General features: G+C 62.2%; 1 protein-coding gene across 3 annotated transcripts in view; it reads left to right on the forward strand.

Moving 5' to 3' along the window:
• The first annotated feature begins 61 nt into the window (after positions 1-61).
• Positions 62-22,387, forward strand: part of MTA1 (metastasis associated 1) — a 37,937-nt gene continuing 15,611 nt past the window's right edge. For 2 of the 3 annotated variants that reach the window (XR_003796012.1, XM_029238948.1), the window contains exons 1-5: positions 62-181; positions 13,898-13,965; positions 18,484-18,577; positions 21,655-21,705; positions 22,071-22,197. Coding sequence is in view for 2 of the 3 variants with exons in the window: in XM_029238948.1 (XP_029094781.1) it covers positions 154-181; positions 13,898-13,965; positions 18,484-18,577; positions 21,655-21,705; positions 22,071-22,197 (368 nt within the window). In the remaining variant the exon portion in view is untranslated. Of the gene's footprint in view, positions 182-13,897; positions 13,966-16,400; positions 18,578-21,654; positions 21,706-22,070; positions 22,198-22,387 lie in introns of those variants that run through there. The other variant, XM_029238947.1, reaches the window with a different exon arrangement.

Below are 22,387 nucleotides of genomic sequence, written 5' to 3' on the forward strand. Positions count from 1 at the left end.
AAGGCGGCGGCGGCAGCAGCGCGGCCCCTTTAAACCGCCCGCCCGCTCGCGCCCCCGCGCCTCGCGCCCGCGCGCCTCCATTTTCCCGGCCGCCCGCGCCGAGCCCCGCGCCCAGCCCGGCCCAGCCTGCGGCCTCCGCCGCCGCCGCCGGACATGGCCGCCAACATGTACAGGGTCGGAGGTAAGGCCGCCGCCTGTCCGCCCGCCGCCGCCGCCGCCTTTATGCGCCGCGGGCCCGACCCTGCCACCCCGGGCCCCGCCGGCCCCCATCCCCCCCGTCCCCGCCGGGTCCCCATCCCCCCTGGGCCCCATTCCGTCCCCCCATCTCTCCTCCCGTCCCTGCCTCGGTCCCAAACCGCCTCTCCGGGCCTCGCCATACCTCCGCCCGGGCCCCCTCTGCACCCCCTGCCCGGGTCCCCCGTCGTGTCCCTCCCTCCCCCATTTTCCCTTCTTCCCCTTCCCCTCCTCCGCCCGCCTCCCCATCGGCCCAGCCCCCCCATCGGCCCACTTCTGGTCCCCTCCCTCCGCCTCTGCACCCCTCCCCCACTGCAGGCCGTCCCGGCTGGGCCGTCCTTCCCCCTCCCCCGGCAGCGCTCACCCACTCTTCTGCACCCCACCCCATCTCCTTCCCCTCCCTCCCCCTTTCTGAGCAGCCCGTTCCTCCTCCGCCACCTCTGCCTCGGCCATGCTCATCCCAACCCGAAGTGACCCCTTGGGCCGGCCCTCACGAGCCGGTGCGGGTAGTGGCCGAGCGGCGCACCAGGGAGGCGGGGGCTCTGCCCACCTGTTGGGGGCCGACCGTGTAGCCTGTTGGGCCCTGGCAGAGGAACTGTGGAAGGCTCTGAAGTCGCAGAGCATCCTTCCGGGCCAGCGACCTGGCGGGAGCCCCCGACCCCGGAGCAGAGCTGGAGCACATGGTCTGGGGGGGGCGGTGCTGGCTGCCCTCCTGGGAGCGGGAGTTTGGGGGCCGCAGGGGTGTGGAGTGCCCACCGGGGCAGGCAGGGCTGGCTCGGGTGCTGGGGTGGGGAGTGGGTCTCCTCTGGGGTGGGGAGCCTCATGCGTGGGAGCCCAGGGGCGGCTGAGAGCTACCCCTTGGGCCGGGCGTGTGCTTGGCGGCTTCCCCTAGCAGGATTCCCTCTCCGGGTCCTCAGCAGCCTGTGGTCACCCCGAGCATGCTTTTCTAAGACACCCCCAAACTTTCTGCTGCGTCCTGTTTCCCCAGCCCAGCAGGGAGGTGCTTTGCAAGGGTGCAGAAGGGGCAGGTAGCCCCCCGGTTAGGGGGTCGCTTAGCTGGCTGAGGCCCTGGGGGGCTGGCTTCCTGGGCTGCTCGTCCTCCCAGTTGGGCCCCAGGAAGCTGCCGGCTTTGGGCCTTGTCACACTTCGTGGGGCGGGGGCTCCGGGAGGCTGTGCCGCGGGTTTTCCATGGGGTTCTGAGCTGGTCCTTCACAGGGAGGTGAGGTGCCCACCCTCTCTGAGCCTGAGATGCTCACTTGCCCACCTTTGGTGGAGTGTGTCAGGGCTGAGGACGGCGCTGGCCTTGCTTACCAAGTGTCCTCTGTCCTCAGTCTGCGCTCTCTCTGGCCAGGTGAGCCCGAGTGTCAGGCCAGCCTTGTCACCTTGGGCATGCACCCCCATCTGTGCAGGGGGTCAGTGCAGTACCTGCCCGGCCGGCAGGCCCTCCCTTGCTCTCTCTGGCTCAGAGGTGGTCATGGGAACGGGGGCCTGTACCCCGTGTGGCTCAGGCCCCTGGCGGACGCCTGTGGGGAGCAGGCTGCAGTGTAGGGGCCCTTCTGGGAGGGGCCTGTTCACTTCCTAGCCTCACCACTCCAAGCAGGAGCCGGCCGTCTGTGGGTGGAGGCGGGAGGGTCACCCGCAGGACCGAGCCGCCTTCTCTGCCCCGGTAGCTTCAGCCTCTGCCTCACCCCAGCTGCGCAGCCCAGGGCTCCTGCCTCCCTTGCAGCTGCCCGTTCAGTGCTCCCCGAACCCGTGCCCTCGTGGGGCACCTTTCCGCAGTGCAGAGCCCCCCTGGCCTCCTGCGCAGCCTGAGGCCCCTCCGGTCTGCCCACCCTCCAGCTCGCCCGGTGCCCCCTTGGGTTTAGCCAGCCGGAAGCCCCTCGGCAGGTGTGGTCTTACCTCCCATCCCAGGCGCTGGCCCTGCGGTCACGTCGGCACGCTGAATAAACGAAGCAGTGTCCGCAGAACGGAGGCGCCCAGCTCCTGGTTGGAGGAGGCACGGAGGCTGCAGGAGGAGGTGGCGGCGGCCGGGGCTGGAGGCCCTCAGCTGGCCCCTGCGGCACTTCCACCCGCTGCCAGGCACTTCTGCCAGCCCCTGCCTCGGTGGGTGGGACCTCCACCGTGCCTGCCTGTGGGGACTGGTTCCAAGGGGAGCTGTCCCTGCCCCATCCAGGCCGTGGATGCCCCGATCTCCACTTGTGTCCACTCCTTGACATACGGGCTTCAAGCCACCTATCTGGCTGCGAAGTCAGCGGGGGCCTGGCCACCCTCAGACCTTCCCGTGCCTCAGTTTCCCCACGGTGTTGACCAGGATCTCTGTGTCCTGCGGTGCCTCCTCCAGGGGAGCGGTCTGCGTGTCCCCCTGAGGGTGTCCTGGAGGCCCTCCCAGGGCCTGCGTTGCAGGACCGCTTCCACTTGGACTCCCTCTTGGTCCCTGCAGTTCCGTCCTCAGTTTCTGTATGGAATCCCAAGGCGCTGCCCCATGGGTCTGCAAGGCCAGTGGTCCCGGTGGGCGGGGTGTTGGCAGGTTGGCACCCTGTCCTGAGGTGCTGCTTGCTCGGGGTTGGGGGGCGGTGTCTGGATTTCTCAGGGCCCAGACAGAGGAAGGTACGCCCCTCTCTTGCTGGGGTTTGGCCCTGCCTGGGCAGCCTGCTCTGGCCTGGGGGGCACTGCAGGAGCAGAGTCTGGGAAAGCCCCCCTCCTCGCTGCCCCCGTCGTCTCCACTCAGGACGCTCTACCTTTTCCAAAGGTGCCAGACTCAGCCAGGAAAGTACAGGACGCCCGTTCAGTTTGGATTTCAGATAAACAGTTTCTTAGCGTAAGTTTGTACCAAATATCGCATGGGAGGGACATGCACTAGAAAGTAGTTAGCAGAGTCCAGCGTTCTCTGGGTGGCCTGCATTCTACCTGGCAGGCCGTCCCGAGGCCCTGCCAGGATGTCTGGGCGGGGCGAAGGCATGGCTGCAGCTCTGTGCCAGCTGGCCGGCTGGGCGGAGTGGGTCAGCCTGGGAGGGGACAGGGCCTGGTTCTTCCCCGGGAAGTGACCCAGCCTGGGCAGAGAGTTGCTTTCGGCGGCGACAGCAAATGTGGTGGAGGAGGCCTGGACGCGGGTGGCGGGGTCAGGGTCCACGAACCCTCTTCCTCTGGGGTCTGCGCTCTGCGTGGGGAGTGGGGGCACCTGGCCAGTCTTCTGGAACCAGCCGTGGACTGAGGGCACCACGGGCACCTCTTTTTGTCTCTGTGCAGAGACGTGCTGTCATGTTTCAGGACAGAAAGCAAAAACCAACAGCTAGGAGCCACCGATACCACGGTCACTGGGGTGGTGGGTATGTTTTTAATGGGCGGGCTGCAGCCATCTCCCCTCAGGTCTCGTCTCTTTTTTTTCTTCTATCATTGTAAGAAATTAACGCCCATTCTTTTGGATAGTTGATTTTTAAAAATATATTTTGAAAATGTGATAGGAACACCCTAGTCCTCCGGGCAGCTTGACAGTGTCTCCATTGCCCCTGCTGTTTTTGCCTTTGTCATCTGTATCCTGTCCTGTTGTCAGAAATGCTTCTTTGTTTGTTTAATTTTAACTTTTGACTAGGTAAGACACCCACACGCGGGAGAATGCCAGACTTGTGCGGGGCCAGCAGGGACGTTCTCACATGGCAGGGCGGGCACCTCTGCAGTGCGCAGTGGCCTTCCCAGGACGTGTGGACGTGGGTGCTGACATGCGGGGCCTGAAGGGTGGCTTGGGTGAGGTCGGCACAGGGGCCCCTCCTCCCAGCTGTCTCCCGCTGAAGTTCGGGGCGGGGTGAGGGTGGTGGGGTGCCCTGAGGCCCCCCATGACCCCCAGCCTGCCTTCTCTCAAGAGTTTGATGTTCTACACAATGTCCTGTCCTCCTGCCTTCCGTCTCTCTGTCCGCCCTGCACCCTGCACGGGGGCCCGTGTCCTATAGCAGCGGGCACAGCCTTCCAGGGGCTCTGGGGGCCCCTGTGTGGACGGACGAGGGTGCTGGTGCCGTCTCCACAGCCGGGGGGGTCCAGGCTGACGTCGGGGTGAGGTTCCTGGGGAGGGCCTGGCGGGCGGGGCTTCCAGGGGTGGCCTCGGGGATGCTGCCCGTCATCTTGCGCTGGCCATGCCCCTGCGGCCTCCCCGCTCCCGGTCGGTGGGACGCAGGTTGGAGCTGTACCTTCTCGTGGGACGCCTGCTCTCCCGGCCCTGCAGCGCCCTGATCCTCTCCTGGCTGCGATTCTTGGGCTGCCTGAGGAGATGACCCTTCTGAGCAGCTGGTCTGCTCCGTCTCCCCTACTTCAAACTGCTTAGTGGTTCCTGCGGTGGGGGGTCAACTCCCAGCATCTTCGGGGCCCCACGATCCGGCCCGCCCTTGGGTGGCCCCCCATCGCCCCCCGACTGGGTCCTGGCCCTCTTGTCGCTGTGCGGGGGTCCCAGCTGGGCACGGGCCCCTGAGATGGAGGCCCAGGTTCCTCTGGGTGACGCGTGTGACAGTGGTGACCGGAGGTGGGGGCTGCTTGCCTCGGGAGCGAGGGGCGTGGCTGCGGCACGCCCAGAGGGACCCCGCGCTCAGCACCCCTGGAGGGCAGGCCCGCCACTTCCCTGCCCTCTGCAAGGCAGGGGTCCAGGCGGCCACACTGGCTCCCCGAGGGTCCGTCTGTGGGCGTCGGGGAGAGTGGGCTCCTCGGGCTGCCAGGGCGGGGCTCCCCTGGGGGTCGCAGGAGGTCGCCTCTCAGAGGCGGCCGCACCCCGTCGGAGGGGACTGGGTTCAGCTCAGGGCCGCGGGGGGACGTGCTCCAGTGAACTCAGCCGTGGGCACTGGCCGGGCTTTCCCTGGCGTACGGGTGAGGACGGCTCTGTCCCTCCGTCTGTAGAGATGTGCGGGACACCTGCCGTGCTCAGGCCTGGGACCTGGCCTCTGGCGCCCGCGTGACTGGCCGTCAGCCTCCACCCTGTGCTCCAGCCCCTGGAGGGAGGCAGGGCCCCGTGGTCATCGGCCACTTGCCCCTCCAGTCAGGGTCCGGCCTCCGTCCAGTGGGGTGTGTACACGGGAGGCCTGGCTGGGGAGCTGGAGCCGCCGGGGCGAGGACAGAGGAGCGGAGGGGGCCCACGTGCAGGCGTCCTGGCTCTGGGCTTGGGGGGGCCCAGGTGTAGCAGGTGAAAGCGGACATGGTCCCACAGGGTCAGGAGTCTGGCTTCTTTCGGCGCCCCGCCGTTCCCGCCACGGGGTCCCCAGCCCCAGGGGACCTGGTGGGAGGCGGTTCTGGAGGGATGCTGACAGGGGTCTGGCGGCCCTCCTGGGGTGTGCGCCCATGTTCTTGTGGGGCCTCTGTCCCCGCTGGCTCCCCTCGCGCGGCCTCCTGGCTGTGACCAGCCCGCCCACTTGCTCAGCGGACACATCCTGTCCAGCCCCATCACTCCTCACGGATTGTCTTTGCGAATCCGCCATTTCCCTAAGGTTGATGTGTAACGAGTGGAGCCACGAGGGGTGGGTCCCCCGGCCTGTTTAGGACCATGCCACTTGAATTTTTGAGCTTTTAGTTGGAGATTTCGGTGTTTCAAGTGCCCCTCAGCATAGCCATGAAGTGCGTCCGGTATCCCTAAGTGCAGGGAGGCTACGGGCCCAGCACTCATGAATGGACGATGCGATACGTACCGGATACGGTGTCTTTAAATGGATACTCACGGAGGACAGGTTATGTGTCGATCTACTGATGAAAAGGTGGCCCGAGGCTGGCGGGACCCTGACCCTGGGCTCCCCATGGGGCGATGGCTCAGTTCAGGATAGTTCGGTGTTAGTGGTGACATTAGGGTACATCATTACTGAGACAAATAGGAACGGCCTGTGTGTATTTTTTACATTTAAATTTGGGTCTATTGAAGTACACTTTTCAACACCCTTTTATGTGTGCGGTTCTTTGAGCTGGGCAGACGCACACCGTTGTGTAACTGCCGCACACGCTTCCACGTGTGTGGTCCTAAACAGGCCAGGAGGGGGAGGTAAGCGGTTAGACTGCTTCCACGACCTGAGTGTCCCTCTTGCCTTCTGTAGTCAGCCCGCCTGCCCCCCACCCCAGCTGTGGCAGCCCCGATCTGTCCCTGTTGCTGCAGATCCCCTTGACAGGGTGTCATGCAGCACGCTGGCTTCCTTCATGGGGTGCAGCGCGTTCAGGACTTGTCCTCGTGTCGGTGGCTCATCCGCTGCTTGCTGAATGGGTTCCATTGAATGGACGTACCGAGGTGTATTCAGCGGCGAAGGGACTTTGGGGCTGGCTCGGTGCCTCAGGCTGCTGTAACGAGGCGTGAGCCGCTGGGGGCTGGTCAACAACAGATGCCAACTTCTTGCAGTTCTGAAGGCTGCAGGCCCCAGGTCAAGGCTCCAGCAGCCTCGATGTCTGGGGAGCTCTGTGGGGTCTCCTGTAAGGGCACTAATCCCACTCCGGGCCCCACCTAAGCACCTCCCAAAGGCCCTGCCTCCAGATACCATGGCTTTGGGGTTAGAATTTCAGCGTGACTTTTGGAAGGACCTGATGTTCAGATCACAGCTGGGCCATTTCCAGGTTTTTTTTTTTTTATATATAATTTTTTATTTGTTTATTTTATTTATTTTTGACCGCGTTGGGTCTTGGTTGCTGCGCGTGGGCTTTCTTTAGTTGCGGCGAGCGGAGCTACTCTTTGTTGCGGTGCACGGGCTTCTCATTGCCGTGGCTTCTCTTGTTGCGGAGCACGGACTCTAGGCACGTGGGCTTCAGTAGTTGTGGCTCCCGGGCTCCGGAGCACAGGCTCAGTAGTTGTGGCGCACGGCCTTAGTTGCTCCGCGGCATGTGGGATCTTCCCGGACCAGGGCTCGAACCCGTGTCCCCTGCATTGGCAGGCGGATTCTTAACCACTGCGCCACCAGGGAAGCCCCTATTTCCAGTTTTGGTGGTTGAGTGAAGCCGACCGTGAGCACCTGTGCTCAGCTTTGAGTGTGAACGTTTGTTCTTGTGGATGTTTCTCGTGGGTGAAGGTGCCCGGGGTGGGGTTGCCTGGCGGAGTCGCCTGTCCGCAGTGCAGCCTCATTACTTTCCAAGGCGGCGGCATTATTTTCCCGTGCTCCCGGCAGCGATGCTGAGGGTCCTGGGTCCTCTGCACAGGAGTCTGACGGGCACACAGGGCATCTCACCAGAGTTTTGATTCACGTTTCCCTAAGCATCCGAGCTGCTGGCCCCCTTTCCGCGTGTTTATTTGCCGTTCCTGTGCCTTTGGTCAGGCGTCTGGACAAATCCTTTGCCCGGTTTTTAAAATTGGAAAGAAGCTTACTGTTGAGTTGTGAGAGTGTCTTTTATATTCTGGATTTCAGTTCTTTACGAGATATGTATTTTGCAAATTTTCTCTTTTACAAGAGAGAAGTGTATGAAGTCTGCCTACCCCAAGGTCACAAAGATTTTATCCTGTTTTCTTGTAGAATTTTTATAGTTCCAGGTTTTACTTGCAAGTGTAGGACCCATTTTGAGTTCATTGTTTCGTGTGTGGTAGAGGTGATGGTTCTCGGGTCCTTCCCCTTTTGCGTGTGAACGTCCAGTTGTCCATCTCCACCTGTTAACCTCTTGACCGCCGCCCCCATCTGTAGGCACCTTGGTCCAACCCGTTTGCCGTGGTGCCCTTTGTTCCTCCTCTCTTTTCCATTGATGCGGCCATGCTTGTGCCAGTCCACGCCATCTGGATTACTGTAACTTCACGGCAAATCTGGATCAGGTGGGAATCCTCCAACTTTTGTCCTTTTTCTTTTTCTTTTTGGTCGTGCCACGCAGCTTGCGGGATCTTAGTTCCCTGGCCAGGGACTGAACCGGGCCCTTGGCAGTGAGCGTGCAGGGCCCTAACCACTGGACCGCCGGGAATCCCCTGACTGTCCTTTTTTCACATTGCGTAGCCTATTCTGGCGTCTCGGATTTCCCATGTAAAGTGTAGGATCGGCTTATTGGTTTCTACAGAAAAAAAACTGTGGAGTCTTGATTGGGATCACATTGAAACTATGGTTGAGATCAGTTTGCGGGAGAATTGGCATCTTCACCAGGATTGAGTCCTCTGCTACAGGGACTGGCAGGCTGCGGCCCACTGCCTGTTCTCGTGTGACTCATGAGCTAAGAATGGTTCCTACATTTTTAAATGGTTGAGGAAAAAAAAAAATCAAAAGAAGAATACTTTAGGACACATGAAAATTCCATGAAATTCAAATCTCAGTGCCCATAAATAAAGTCGTGTTGGAACGAGCCGTACTTGTGCGTTTGCATTTGTCCTCACTGCTTTGGGGCCTCAGTATGGTCGAGCGGTGGTGAGGTCACCTCACTTGCTCACCTGCCCACCTGTGGTGCCGTCATTGCGAATCACACCTACGTGTCGTAACTCACCAGCTCGGAGCCCTGTCTGCATCCCCGTCCCCGCTGAGCGAGCAGGGCACCCGGGCTTGGGAGGTGGTGGCTTTAGGGGCATGAGCGCTGTGCCGAAGGGACGCAGTGTGTGTGGGTGCAGCGGCAGGGCTCTTTCACGGAAGTTCGCGAACCGGACAAGAGCCTCCAACAGGGTCTGCTTGCTTATCGGCCGGGCAGGCGAAGCCGGTTACTGGTGGTGACGTCATTCAGTCGTGTTGGTGGCAGCTGGCCGAGGAGCAGCCTTTGGGAGGCTGGTTGCCCAGGTTGAGGGGCTGGGAGTGGGCACGGGGTGCGCGGGATGGGCTCCCCACGAGGAGACCGGCCTCTGTGAAGAGTCCGCCTGGACCAGGCACAGCCGAGATGTTCAAAGAAGTGGGGAAAATGCCAGCCTCGTGCCGACTGAAGCGGGCTCTACTAGGATGCTGTGTCTGCCCGGCTGGGCTCAGGGAGCCGGGGGGACGTCGTTTCCGGTGCGGCCGCCAGGGCGTTGCGGGACAGGTCAGCCTGGATCGGAGCCCTCCCAGCACAGCAGCGTCCAGTCTGTGAGGCCTGAGGGCGCGGAGAGGCGCGGGGCTGGCATCCTGCTCGTTGCACTGGGTCATCCATCCTGTCCTGTCCTTGGACATCGGGCTTCCTGGTGCTCAGCCTTTGGACTCAGGCTGATTCTCGCCACTGGCTCCGGTCCCCAGCTTGCAGACGGCAGATCATCTGACCTCTCAGCCTCCAGACCCACGTGAGCTGATCCGTAGGACAGACTGCTATGTGCGCCAACAGAATTTGGTGTATGGGGCAGAACGGCTTGGCTGGACACCTGGACAAAGCTTGTTAACACATCAGGTGCCTGGAGCCCATTGTCCGTCGGGCTGCTTGTCAGCAGGCGTTTGTGCAAAATGTTGAGTCTCGTGCTTCATCCAACCTGTTGTGTCAACGGTGAGCTGCACTTGACCTCGAGGAGTCAGCCATCATCAGTTCTGTGAATTTTTATCAGAAGTGGAAGCTGAGGGCTTCCCTGGTGGCACAGTGGTTAAGAATCCGCCTACCAGTGCAGGGGACACCGGTTTGACCCCTGGTCCAGGAAGATCCCACATGCTGCGGAGCAGCTGAGCCCATGCACTGTAACTACTGAGCTCGTGTGCTGCAACTACTGAAGCCCGCACGCCTAGACCTAGGCTGTGCTACACAATAAGAGAAGCCGCTGCTCGCCGCAACTAGAGAAAGCCTGTGCACAGCAGTGAAGACCCAACACAGCCAAAATAAAAGGTGGAAGCTGAATATCTTGACTTGCCCTACCATGCAGCAGCTTGAGGGCGTAGCAGTGGTTCAATTTTACTGTGATTTCTTAAACTTGGGGCAGAAATTAGAATTTTTCAGAATGAGAAGAACACTCAACCACGAGTATCAAACACTGAGTGCCTTTGGAAATTCGTTTTTGCTGCATACTTGATAATGGTCCTGTATGAATTCATCTGAAAATTGCATGAAATGGCACTTCCTGCAAACTTATACTGTGGTACATACATCTTGGTGATGACTGACGTTGTTTGAATCCCAAACTGCTTTATACGGTTTCTTACCGTCAGATGTTAAAACGAGAAATGGGATCTCCATTCCGACCCAGATTTGCATCAGGCATGTTTTCTGCATTCAGACCACAGTCCCCGCAGTGTGTTCTGGGCCGCGGTGCGCGTGCGAAGGAGGTTTCTGTGTTTCAGAAGCCACGTAAGCTGCCTTGAGGAGCTGCCCCACCATCTGTACTGTGTCACCTGCTGCAGTTCTGGGTCAGCAAAGCCGTCACACTCATGGCTGAGTTTAGTACAACAAAAGGATATACACCAGAATCAGCAGAGGTAAAAAGGTCAAGGCTTCCAGCTGGCCTCTCCCAGGGCCACAGGTGGTGAGACCACACGCAGCTCGGTGTCCAGGCTGTTTATCCAGGTCGGTCATGTAGCCATGACTAACCATCAGCGTGGCTGGCCTTAGCGTCCAGCCCTCCGGAGGTCAGGTTGATCTCTGGCCCACCACAGATCACACTGTCGGCGTGGTCTGTGTAGCCCGTGCCCCCAGGTGGGCAAAGGCTCCCATCAGGCAGGACCCTCCAGGGGCTTTGGGGCAACCTCCCAGGAGCAGGTCAGGGGCCACACCTTCCTTTGGACGTGCAGGGTGTGGATGACCCAGGCCTGCTGGGTTCACCCTTCACTGCACAAATGCTGTAAGGGAAAGGTCGAGAGAAATCTCAGAGAGTCCAGTATGAGTGTGCTCAATTAAAATTTCATGCTTGCAGATGGATATCATTGTTTGGGTACTTTTTATGCAGAAAGACATAGAGGCCGCGTCACAGGTCAGCATTAACAGGGACGTTGCGATGGGTTTTCGTGATCCAGTACGTGAACTTGAGCCCCGATGAAGCAAGTTGTCCTCCCCCAAAGCAGAATTCCTTAGTAGGCCAGGATTATCACAAAAAAGTATACTCAATTATTATTGTTTGGATTTTAATTTCATTGGCAAAATGTTTGTGGAAATGTATTACGTTAATACCCAAGTGATATCTTTGGTTTAGCCTCTTGTCGTGCGAAGCCTGAAGTATTTACTCTCTGGCCCTGTACTGAAAAAGGTTGACGGTCTGTGTTTTGATCCATGATGTCTTATGTTACGATTTATTTAGATTTTGTTGGTTTTTCTCAGTAGCGTTTTGTGGTTTTCAGCATACAGATCTTGGCACAGAGCTTTTGATCTTTAGAGATCTGTAGGTTGTTAAATTAATACTTCAGTACTTGTGTGAGCTATTGTAAATGGTACTTTTAATACACTATTTTTGTATCCTATGAGCTTGCTAAACCCTCACTCGTTCGTTTTTCTTTTTTAAGTGAAAGCAGGTTTATGGAGAGGGCAACACGTGCCATAGGCAGAATACAGTCCATCTCAAGGCAAGAGCAGCCTCTCATTCATTAGTTTTAATAGCTTTTTGTAAACTCTGGGAATTTCTCTGTGGACAGTCATGTCCTCTGCATTTAGAGAGTTTTCTCTCTTCCTTTCCAGTCTGTACGCCTTTCATGTGTTTATTTGTTCTCCTCGTGGCACCGACCAGGACCTGTGGGTGAGCAGCAGTGCAGGGGATCGACCCCCGTGCCCTCTTCCGGCTCTAGGGGAGGGCACCATGTTTTCATCAGTAAACGGGACTTCACTGTAGGTTTTTGGTAAACGCCTGCTAGCAGGCGAGGATGTTCCCTTGAATTCCTAGTTTGCATCAGAGGTTTTTTGTTTTTTAACAAATTTATTTATTTATTTTTGGCTGCGTTGGGTCTTCATTGCGGTGCGTGGGCTTCTCATTGCGGTGGATTCTCTTGCGGAGCACGGGCTCTAGATGCATGGGCTTCAGTAGTTGTGGTGCATGGGCTCTCGAGCGCAGGCTCAGTAGCTGTGGCTCGCGGGCTCTCGAGCGCAGGCTCAGTAGTTGTGGCTCGTGGGCTTAGTTGCTCCGCGGCATGTGGGATCTTTCCAGACCAGGGCACGAACCCGTGTCCCCTGCGTTGGCAGGCGGGTTCTCAACCACTGCGCCACCAGGGAAGCCCCTGTGTCAGAGTTTTTATCAGGCATTGTGTAGGTTTCGTCAGCTCTTCTGCATCTGTTGAGATGGTTTTTCTGCTTCATTCCACTGCTGTGATTTCGACTTGTCCCCAGGTGTGACTCCCAGTGGTCAAGGGGCGTTGTCCCCTTGCTGGGCGGCCAGCTTCCATGTGCAGAGGTCGTGCTGAGAAGCTGTGCTCCGAGTTGGTGAGGGGCACTGCTCTGTGGTCTCTCGCGGTGTCCGGCCTCCTGAGCCACCGGGGGCTCCCTGCTCTAGTGCTTTCTGGGAGAGTTCGTGTGGACTGTGTTCAGCCTCCCTTCCGTGTTCGGTGCGATTCACCAGCGACGCTGTCTGGGCCGGGGAGGGGCTGGGGCTTTTCCCCTCCCTTCATTCTCCCTTTGGAAGGCGGTTGCCTCTGCGCTCCGTCCTCTTCGCGGGTGCAGGGGAGGCTCGTGTCTCCTCCCGCTGCTGCTGCCTCTCCCCCTCCTGCCTCTTTCTTTGTTCCCCACCTACCAAAGCACGAGTTACAGGCAGTGAAGCCCAGTCCTCAGAAGCTCAGGGCAGCTGCCGGCAGGTGTGTAAGTGCCGCCCGGGCACAAGACGCCCAGTCCCCCGAGCCCCCCGCCGCCCCGTGTCCAGGGCACCTTTCCTGGCGCTGCCGGGACTCTGTCGCTGGACGCAGACCTGCTGTCTGCCACCCCCTACCCTGCCGGGGGAGCGTTTGGGTGGTTTCCAGTTCCTGACACGCAGGAGTAATTATTTCAGGTTTAATTTGCTCTTCATCTAGTTTCTTAGAACGAAAGCTTGGATGATTGATTTGAGACCTTTTTATAAAAACTGATTAGTTGAGATAAAATCTGCATGTGATAAAACCCGCCCATCTGGAGTGTACGGTCCAGTGAGGTGCAGTGTGGCCGCAGTCGCCCTGAAACAAGCTCATGCCGGCCAGCCCCTCCCACAGGCCTCTCTTTGTCCAGCCAGCCTCCGGGCACATCCCTCCTGTGATCCCTCTGGGGTCTTCACCTCCGTCCGGGGGCACCTGGGCCGTGTGCACGTGCAGGCCTCAGCGGACTCCAGCCAGGACAGCCTCTCGGTCAGCCATCCCCTGCGGGACTGGTCTCGCGGCTGTCCTGGGCTTTCCCGGGTGGACCCCGGGGCCTCCCTGAGCCAGAGCCCCGCTCGCCCTTGGGGACGTTGGGGAAACGGAGAGCACGTGTGGTTTTTCTGTGAGGGGAGCCTGTGCTGACTTGAGGTCTGGGGGACCCGGCAGGGCGGCAGCACCCTCAGGACCCCGCTCCCCTGGGCCCCCGACCTCGTGCCGCCCCGGTGAGCTCTGTTTCTCCTCCACCCGGGAAGCCCCGGCCTCCGTTCAGCTCTTTTGTCTTTGGAGGAGAGGTGGTGGGACGCCGGGGGATGTGCATGGGGGGATGACCGGGGCCTGGCAGCCTACATGCCGACGTGGTCTCTGGGGCCGGCCGTAGCAGTGCCTGTGACCGTCCTTCCCGCCCTGGCGGTACCGCTCTTGGGGCCCCCTCCGGGCCGGCTGCAGCCCCCACGGCCCCCCACCCCCCCGCCTGAGCCTGGCCCCCGCCTGCCACCGCAGATGCAGCCAGGCCGCGGGCGAGCGGGGGGCCGGCTCCCAGGCTGGCGGACTCGCGAGGCTGACGCGCTCTCGCCCGTTTGCAGACTACGTCTACTTCGAGAACTCCTCCAGCAACCCGTACCTGATCCGGAGGATCGAGGAGCTCAACAAGGTAGCGTGTGGCCCCGTCCCTGCTGGGGGGCGGGGGTGCCCCTCCCCGGAGAGCCCATCCCTGAGGGTCCCTGGTAGGGTGTTAGGAGAGGGCCTGGGTTGGATGGTTCCAGCTGAGGAGTGAAGGAAGCCGCCTGGGCTCCCACAGCCCGAAGGTCCCCTGCCCGTCTCCCTCCTCTCCCGCCCCACGTCTGCCGAGCGTCCTGGGCAGGCGCTTATGAGTGGATTAGGGGGCGGGGCCCCCGGAGCCCTCCTGGGCCTGGTGGGGCGCGGTGGGTGTGGGCTCACAGGTTCAGAATGGCCTCTTTGGTCAGAGGAGTGGGTGCTGTCCCGTGCAGACCCCCAGGCCCGGTGGGGGAAGCCCCCCCCCCCGTCTCCTGCCGCCCTCCTTAGTTGGAGGCGTTGGCGGGGGCACTGGGGGAGAGGGCATCGGTGTGACCCTCCTCCAAGGCCACGGCTGCGGCCACGGCGGTGCCCGGTCAGCAGGGCCCTTAGCTCTGCCGCTTCTCTCTCCCCTGGTTCCTGCAGAAGGGCGGCTGTGGAGCCTCGCCCTGGAGCAGCCCCCGTCCTGGAAGCACTGTTGTCACTCGTGTTGGCTAGGGCCCACCTTGTGCCTCCGTGTGGCCAGCAGGGGAGGGGCTGCTTTCCTGGACCTCAGGCCTTGGGGCAGTGCAGCCGATTCTCAGGACTAGGCAGGGTGGGGCGGGAAGGTCAGGGTGCCGGTCTCCCAAGGATCAGACTAGCCGTGGCGGCACCCCGACCCTACGGCCGTGCCTGCTGGGACCAGGAGGTGGGCGGCGTGCCCGTGCCCCGAAGCCTCAGCCCCGGCCTGGGCGTGTCAATGACCGGGGCTGGGGGCGGTGGCCGGATGTCCCGTGAGGCCACCACACCGCTGGAACCGGTACGCTGGCGGGCGCCTCCCCCGAGCCCTGCTTACCGCCCACTGGAGCCGTAGGGCGGGAGGGTGCAGCCCGTGCCCGCTGCTGCGATGGGAGCAGGTGTCTGTCCCGCCCCACCCCGTGCGGATCACTGGAGGCGTGGCTGGGGGCCAGGCCTCTGCGTGGAGTCGTCCTGGCAGGCGGGGCCGTGGCAGCCAGTGGTCGCAGGGTGGCCACGGTGCCCTCACTCTGGCCGCGACACGCCACGTGTGTGAGGGAGAGGCAGTGCTGCCCCGTGAGGGTGGACGCAAGTGTGGGCACCAGGAAGCTCTGCCTGGTGGGGTGGTGGAAAGGGGCGTGGGTCCAAAGCACCGGAGAGCACGGATGTCTGCTGTGGCCCTCGGGGTCCTCGGAGCCCTGCACCCCTGCTGGCCTCCCCTCCCACCCCACGGGGCATGGGGGCTCCGTCCCGGCTGGAGAGGTGGGCACAGCCCAGGCAATTGTAGTTCAGGCAGGGGCTGAAAACGGGGTCAGTTTGAGGGCTCACCCCTGACGGCCCCAGGATGCTGGGCAGCCCCGTGTGCAGAGGGAGGTGGTGGTGGGGTGCTCTCTGGGGGCAGATCTGAGCTGCTGGCGTCGCGTCCCAGCAAAACGCCTGCTCTCAGCCTGCGACCTGGACGGAGCAGGGAGGACGGCTTCCACCGTGAGATCCATCGAAAGAAACCGAGGAGAGAGCTGATGAGGGCGCAGAGAAAAACTGAGTCCAGACGAGCCAGGGGCATCCTCAGAGAGACGTGGCGGCCGCTGTGACTGGGGAGACTCAGGAGTGAGAAGAGGCTCCTGGAAGTCAGTAGCAGAAACTGGGACGAAAACACAGAGAGAAAACTCAGAAAAGTAGAGAGTCCTCCAACGGCCCAACGTCCAGTTAGTAGGAATCAGAGGAGACGAGGGCCCTGCAAGCAGAGGAGTGGCCTGAGAAAATGCCCCCACCCCAAGGTCCTCCAGAGCCACAGCCCCGTCCAGCCCCCAGGACAGCGGGCGCCCCGGCGGAGGGCACCCTGCGGGCCGCTGACCAGTCCCCATGCCGCCCGCCCAGAGCAGCGGGGGGTGGCGCGGGGTCCTGGCGGGGCCCTGGAGCGGACCCTGGAGTGAGCACTGAGGGGTCAGGAGGAAGGGGGGGCATGTAGACTGGGGCAGGGGGCACAGGGTTGCTCTGCGCTTTGTCTCTTTTCTGTAAATGAAAACAAGTCTAAAATGAGTTTTCTTGGCAAAGCCCAGCTCTTTTGAGCCCCTCGGAGCCCCTCTACTGGGCCGTGCCCGACACCAGTTCCCCCAGCCCTCCCGGGACTCTGGGCTTTCATGAGCTTTCAAAGTAACTGTCGAGTTTTCTTCTTAGAACTTTGATTGGATATATATGGCATTTACGTTGTTTTCACGAAGAGTTAAATCTTTACACTGCTGGAGAAAGCACAGGAAAAGGCTGGCGGGGGGGGGGAGAACGGGGGGGGGTGGAGGGGGGCGCGGAGGGCAGACCCTCGGGATGGGTGTCGGGGGGCCGGCGTGGGGACCAGGCCCCGTGCGGGCCGGCTGGGTGCCAGCCAGGCAGGAGAGGCCCAGAGGGGACCAGAGGACGGGCTGAGGCCTCCCGGGAAGCCTCTGTCGTGGGATTAGAAGCCAGGTTTTAGGGAGGCAGGTTGGACCGTGGGGTGTGGGAGTCTCCGAAAAGTCCAGCAAAGGATGAAAGGCAGACGCCGCTGACCCCAGTGGGACATCTCCCCGCATCCCATGTTGTCCTCCAGCAGGGTCCTCTTGGGGGGCCAAGGACCCCACTCTGCCTGCTCCCGAACCGTAGCCACCCCCAGCCTGTGGGAAGGCCCCCTGCCGTCCTGCCCTTGCTCCCGGGCCGCTGAGCCGGCCTCCGTGGAGACAGGAAACGGGCGAGGGTGCCCTGCAGTCGCCCCAGCTTTCCTCCCACAGGCCCTTTGGGACCCCGGCCCCGGGGGGCGATGCAGGCAGGTGCAGGAGACATGTGGGGGGTGTGAGGGGCTAGGCAGCAGGGGTCCGGGCAGAGCACCGGAGGGAAGAGCGCTCTGGAGCCCTGGGTCTCCAGGGTCCGGCCCAAGCCAGGCTCGCAGAGCTGAGGTTGTGCGGAACAAAGCACAACCCCAGGAGGTACACGTTCTCGGGGGCCCCTGGGAGGGGCTGCACCTGGTGTGGATCCAGGAGGGGGCATTACTGCGACTCCACGGGCCCGCTGGGGGGCACCCTCCGTGGCTCAGAGACTCGGACAAAGCCCTGAAGACGCAAGGCCCAGGTGCTCCCGGAGGCCAGGACCGTGGTTGCCGCGGGACGCTCTCGCGTGGTTCTTCTAGACTCTGTCCGGTTGCTTCTGTGGGCATGACGCGGTGCCAGATCATCTCCGTCGTGTTGAAGGCCCCTCGTCATTCCAAGCTCAGCGGACAGTCTCCAGGACCGTTTCTACGAGGCGCTTTTTGGTCTGGGAATCCCATCTTGCAAAACTCTGGGCACCCTTGAACACTGCAAATGTTTACGGGTCTGACACAGCCATGCTGACAAGCTGACAAGTCGTGCTTCTAAAAACCCAGTCTTCGCATGCTGAAGACGGACGCGTCATCTTCAGGCCCTCTCACGCTCACTTGTTTTAATACTTGATCTCAGCTTTCCTGGAAGAATTCTTCATGCCCTTTCTATTCCTTCGTGGACTGGAGTGAGGATGGTTTTCATCAGCGTGCACTCTGCAGTTTTGTGATGAACCTGTAAAGCAGCGGAGTTGATAGCACTTTTAACTTAACGCTCAGTGATGTGAAAAATTCCGAAGGCTTTTTCTTGGGAAAAATTCCTGGTCTAATGGAATTTAATAACTAAAAGGGAAATACTTTTCATAAAGATAATTTTGTTTAATGTTATAAATGCTGCTGTGCTAAACTCTACAAAGATTAGAATTGTGATAAAATCCTTGCATTATTATTAAAAATTTTGTAAACTCGTTAGTTAAGAAAAAACACGTTCTCGGTATGAGGTTACCACCCCGCGGGCCTCACGGTGTCCTTGCTGCTGCTCGTTCTGTCCACGTTGGTTGGACGTTTTGCAAGCCCGGGTGGTCCCGGGCAGCAGCCGCCGAGTGGAGGTCAGTCCTGGCCGCTGCCGCCCCATCCTGGTGCCGAGGCCGACGCTTAGCCCCGCCGCACTGCCCTGCCTCTTGGAGGCGGGTCCAGGCCTCAGGGCCGCGCCTCTCGGGTGCTGCCCAGGTTTCTGCTTGTGGCGGGTGACGGAGGCCCGCAGTCGTTGTCCTTGATCACACCCCCTCTGGTGCCCGAAAGGAAGGGGCAGCTCCCGAGGCCAAGGCAGAGCTGGCCTTTCTGGTGGCCGGGGTCCACCTGGTGTCCTCATGCGGCTCGGGATAGGACAGGAGTGGGGGGTGCAGACTCGGTTTAGGTCCGGTGTGCGTCCCCTCCGTCAGTCAGGGTTGCCGCTGCCCTCCAGGGCCCTCCCTGGGGCATGGGCTCCGCATGACGAGCCCGTCCCTGGTCACACCTGAGGCCCTGTCTGGGGGACACCCCTGCGGGGAGCCGCAGGCCCGCGGGGGCATGCGTTCCTTAGACCCTGCCTTGCTGTTGCAGACGGCCAACGGGAACGTGGAGGCCAAGGTGGTGTGCTTCTACCGAAGGCGGGACATCTCCAGCACGCTCATCGCCCTGGCCGACAAGCACGCCAGTGAGTCTCCCAGCCCAGCCCTCCAGCCCGCCTGTAGCTGCCACCTCAGCCTCCGGGCGGGTGTAGACTGAAGTCCATGCATGTCCCTGGGGCCTCCTTCCTTCTCTGAGACGCGACCCTGGCCGTGCTTGTCCTAGGGTGTGGCTGCTCTCATCTACCTGAGGAGTTTAATTGGGAGACTTTGCAGATCCTTGGTTGGACCACTCCTTGGATGGCGCAGGGAGCGCTGGGCCCTGGGCTCCAGGCCTGTGGGGGGAGGGGCAGGGCCGCTGGCGCTCTTGTCCAGGACAGGCCTCTGTGCCACGCAGGGTGGACGCAGGCTGTGCGGCCGACCCTGAGGGAGCAGCCGGTTCTTTGCCGGCCTCGTCTGGCCTCACGGGAGGATGGGATCCCACCTTTGGGTTTTGGCCTCTGTCAGCAGCGTCCCTGTGGCACGCCAGTGGTGGACCCTGAGGCTGTGCCCAGAGGGGACAGAGATGGGATACAGTGCCTCTCAGCCTCCCACCCTAAAGCCTGTGCCCACCACCCCTGCACTCTGGCCTCCCGGTGCCGAGGAAAAGAGGAAAAGAGCCGGGGTCTTGGGGGTGCACAGCTGCGTGGCCCAGCGGAGCGGTCTGTGCAGTCGCTGGCCCTGCAGGTGTCAGCACGCGGGCTCCCGTTCATGCTGTCAGGACGCTGGCGGGGGCCTTGGGGGTGGCCCTGGCGGTAGGTGACCTGGGGGTGTCGATGACAGAGGATCTCCTCCCCGTGTCTGCTGCTTAGCCCAGAGCGACTGCAGCCCCTGCCCCTCGGCACACGGCGCGCTGTGTCCACGGGCCCAGGCTCTCCTGCTCTCAGGTCCCCGGGGGGAGCTTGGCCAGGTGTGAGGCCCTGAGACCCGTGGGAGGAGGGGGTCCTGCAGAAGTGTTGGAGCTGGCAGGGTGGGCAGAGGCCCTGCGGTGCCGGCGGGGCTTCTGCATGCAGGGAAAGCTCCTTGCCGGGGACTTAGGGCCAAGCTGCAGGGAACATGTGTCACACGCACGGGGTGTGCTGCTCTGAGGAGGCCACCCGCTCCCACCAGCTCACCGCCTCTCAGTGCGGGGCCTCGGCTGTTTTCTCAGGAGCCTGTACTGGCTGCTCCGTCTCGCGGTGGTTTGTGCAGAAACCACGTTTCTCGGGGTTGACTCTCCTGGCGTGCACATCTGTGAGCTCGCTGCAGCTGGGGCGAGGCTGGTCCACCTCGCTGCCCAGGGCCTCGCCCAGCGTCAGGGCATGGGTGTAGGGACACTCTGGGGGCCCTTCTGGAAGGAGGGGTAGAGACCCAGGGGAGCCCACTGCACGGTCAGATTAGCTGCTCAAGTTTCTTCTGGGCCCGGGGGCCTGAAGGACAAGCTTCCGCCCTGCCCCTACCAGGACGTCCAGCCCCTGGTGCAGCACAGATCCCCTGGGGCCACACAGGCCTCCCCGGAACGGTAGAGCCCTTGCTGGGGTCTCCAGGCCACATTCTGCTCCGCCACGGCCCTGTCTTGAGGTGTGTGGCCCCCTCCCACAGAGCTGTCCTCCTGAGACCAAGGCCTTGCCCGAGGGGACAGTGGGCACAGGTGACAGGTCCTCCCTGGAACCCCCCAGAACCAGCTGCAGGGGCTCGGGAGAGCCAGTAGGGTGTGTGAGCTGAGCTGGGGTAGGGTGGGAGCCCAGAGCCTGCCTGGGCCTTGTGGGGAAGGCCCCCCAGCTCTGAGCCCAGGGCCCGGGCACCCTGGATCCCAGAGGGAGGGGCTTTTATGCCAGGGGCCATGTGCCCTGGGTTCCTAGAGGCCAAGCGCCACAGCCCACGCTCGTTTGAGGGTCCGCTGGGAACGGGGCCTGGGGGCTGTGGGGAGGCTCTCTCCTAGTCTCCCGGGGGCTGGAGGTTGGCCTGGCCCAAACCCTGGCCACCCCTGAGGCCTTAAGCGTGGCCCTGGGGTGTGCGTTCCTGGGTCCCTCCTCACCGTTGCTGATGGCAGGGAGCCCTGGTGGGCTGGGGGTCTCAGAGCCACTGTGAGCTAGTTTCAGGACAGGGAGGGGCGGTGCCTGCAGACCCGGAATGGATGCCCAAGGGCCTGGCGCGGGCAGGGGCCAGGGTGGCTGCCCCCGGCCTGGTCCCTAGCCATGCTGCGGGGCCAGCGGGGCCGTCACCGGACAGGCGTGAGCAGGGTAAGGTGTGGGGGTGGTGGGCCGGCTTCCGGGTGCTGGTGACGTCCCTGGGAGTGGGCAGGGAGGTGCCGAGGCCAGGCTCCCGTCGCCCACGGCCCGGGCAGACCGACCCTGCCCCTCTTCCCCCAGCGCCCCCGCCCCTAGCCTTGACCTCCGTCTGAGCTGCCGCAACCAGGGTTTTTTTTTGGGGGGGGGCGTGTTCCCTGCCCAGGGGCACCAGGACTCCTTGCAGCCACCACAGGAGGGCAGCAGAGGGCCAGGGGCCTTATGGTGGCCCAGAGCCTAGGGGGGCTGGGCTCCACCCCCCTACCTTTGGGTCTTGGGGCAGAGGATGGGTTTCGCCATGCGTCTGGCTTCCCCCACCCCACTGTGCACGACCCTAGACTGCCAGTGTGTGTTTGGGGGCACTCCAGCCCCAGGGCTGCATGTGCTGGGGTCCACATCGTGGAGACCTTCCACAGCCCCACCGCATGCCAGTTTCGAGTTTCAGGCTTTCCCTGTGCCCATTGATGGCCCACGCTGCTGACCGGCCTTGGGACACGTTCCCCCCCCCCCCCCCCCCCGCTGTGGCTCGGCCGTGTCCCCCGCCCCATCCTTGCTTCTCCCGACTTCGTAGGGGCAGGTGTGTTCTGTGTGCAGGTAGCAGGGCCTCACTGCCCAGGCTTGTCTGGGGCTCTGCTTGGAGAGTCTTGGGCAGCGTGGGCGTGGGGTTGGCGGGAGCTGAGGTCAGCTAGTAGGGATGTCCAGAGGCTCAGGTGTTCTCTGTCTTTGGCTGGGTGGTCCGCGGCCCCCTTGTCCACCCTGCTTCCTGGCCTCACAGCCCTCAGTCCAGGCCGGGCAGGGAGTGAGTGGCGCGGCACGCTGTCGCTGACCCGCCATCTGGGTGCTGTCTGTCTGTTACACAGCCCTGTCGGTCTGCTATAAAACCGGATCGGGGGCCGACAACGGCGAGGAAGGTAAGAGCCGCCCCTGCGGGAAGGTCCTGAGGTCTGTGCGCCCTGCTGCGAGGCAGGCCTGAGGGGTCCCTGGCGCAGGGAGGGCTGCGGGGTGTGGTGGGTCCTGCCCCCCGTCCTGGACGTGCAACAGCTGCTGTCTCGCTTTCCCTCTTTCTCTGACGTGCTGCTTCCCAGGCCAGCACAGGACATTGTCCTCCTTCCTGCTCAGATGCCCAGGGCTTCTGGGATGCGCTGCGGGGACCTACACTGCCACCTGCCCCGGGTCCAGCGTGGGGAGGGGCCTGTGCAGCCAGCGGGTGGGCCTTTGTCCGGCCGCCTGAGCGTGTGTCTCCGGGACCAGCTCACAGGAGCTCTGTGTCCTTCAGGTGAAACAGAGGAGGAAATGGAGAACCCAGAAATGGCAGACCTGCCTGAGAAGCTCAAGCACCAGCTGAGGCATCGAGAGCTCTTCCTCTCCAGACAGCTGGAGTCACTGCCCGCCACCCACATCAGGTACCCGGGGGCCGGGGGCGGGCACGAGGGAGTCCCGCCACCCACATTGGGGGCCGGGGGCGGGCACGAGGGAGTCCCGCCACCCACATCAGGTGCCCGGGGGCCTGGGGCGGGCACGAGGGAGCCCCGCCACCCACATCAGGTGCCCGGGGGCCTGGGGCGGGCACGAGGGAGCCCCGCCACCCACATC

Source organism: Monodon monoceros, unplaced genomic scaffold (genome assembly GCF_005190385.1).
Source record: "Monodon monoceros isolate NGI ecotype Baffin Bay Population unplaced genomic scaffold, NGI_Narwhal_1 Super_Scaffold_21, whole genome shotgun sequence".
Taxonomy (NCBI): Eukaryota; Metazoa; Chordata; class Mammalia; order Artiodactyla; family Monodontidae; genus Monodon; species Monodon monoceros.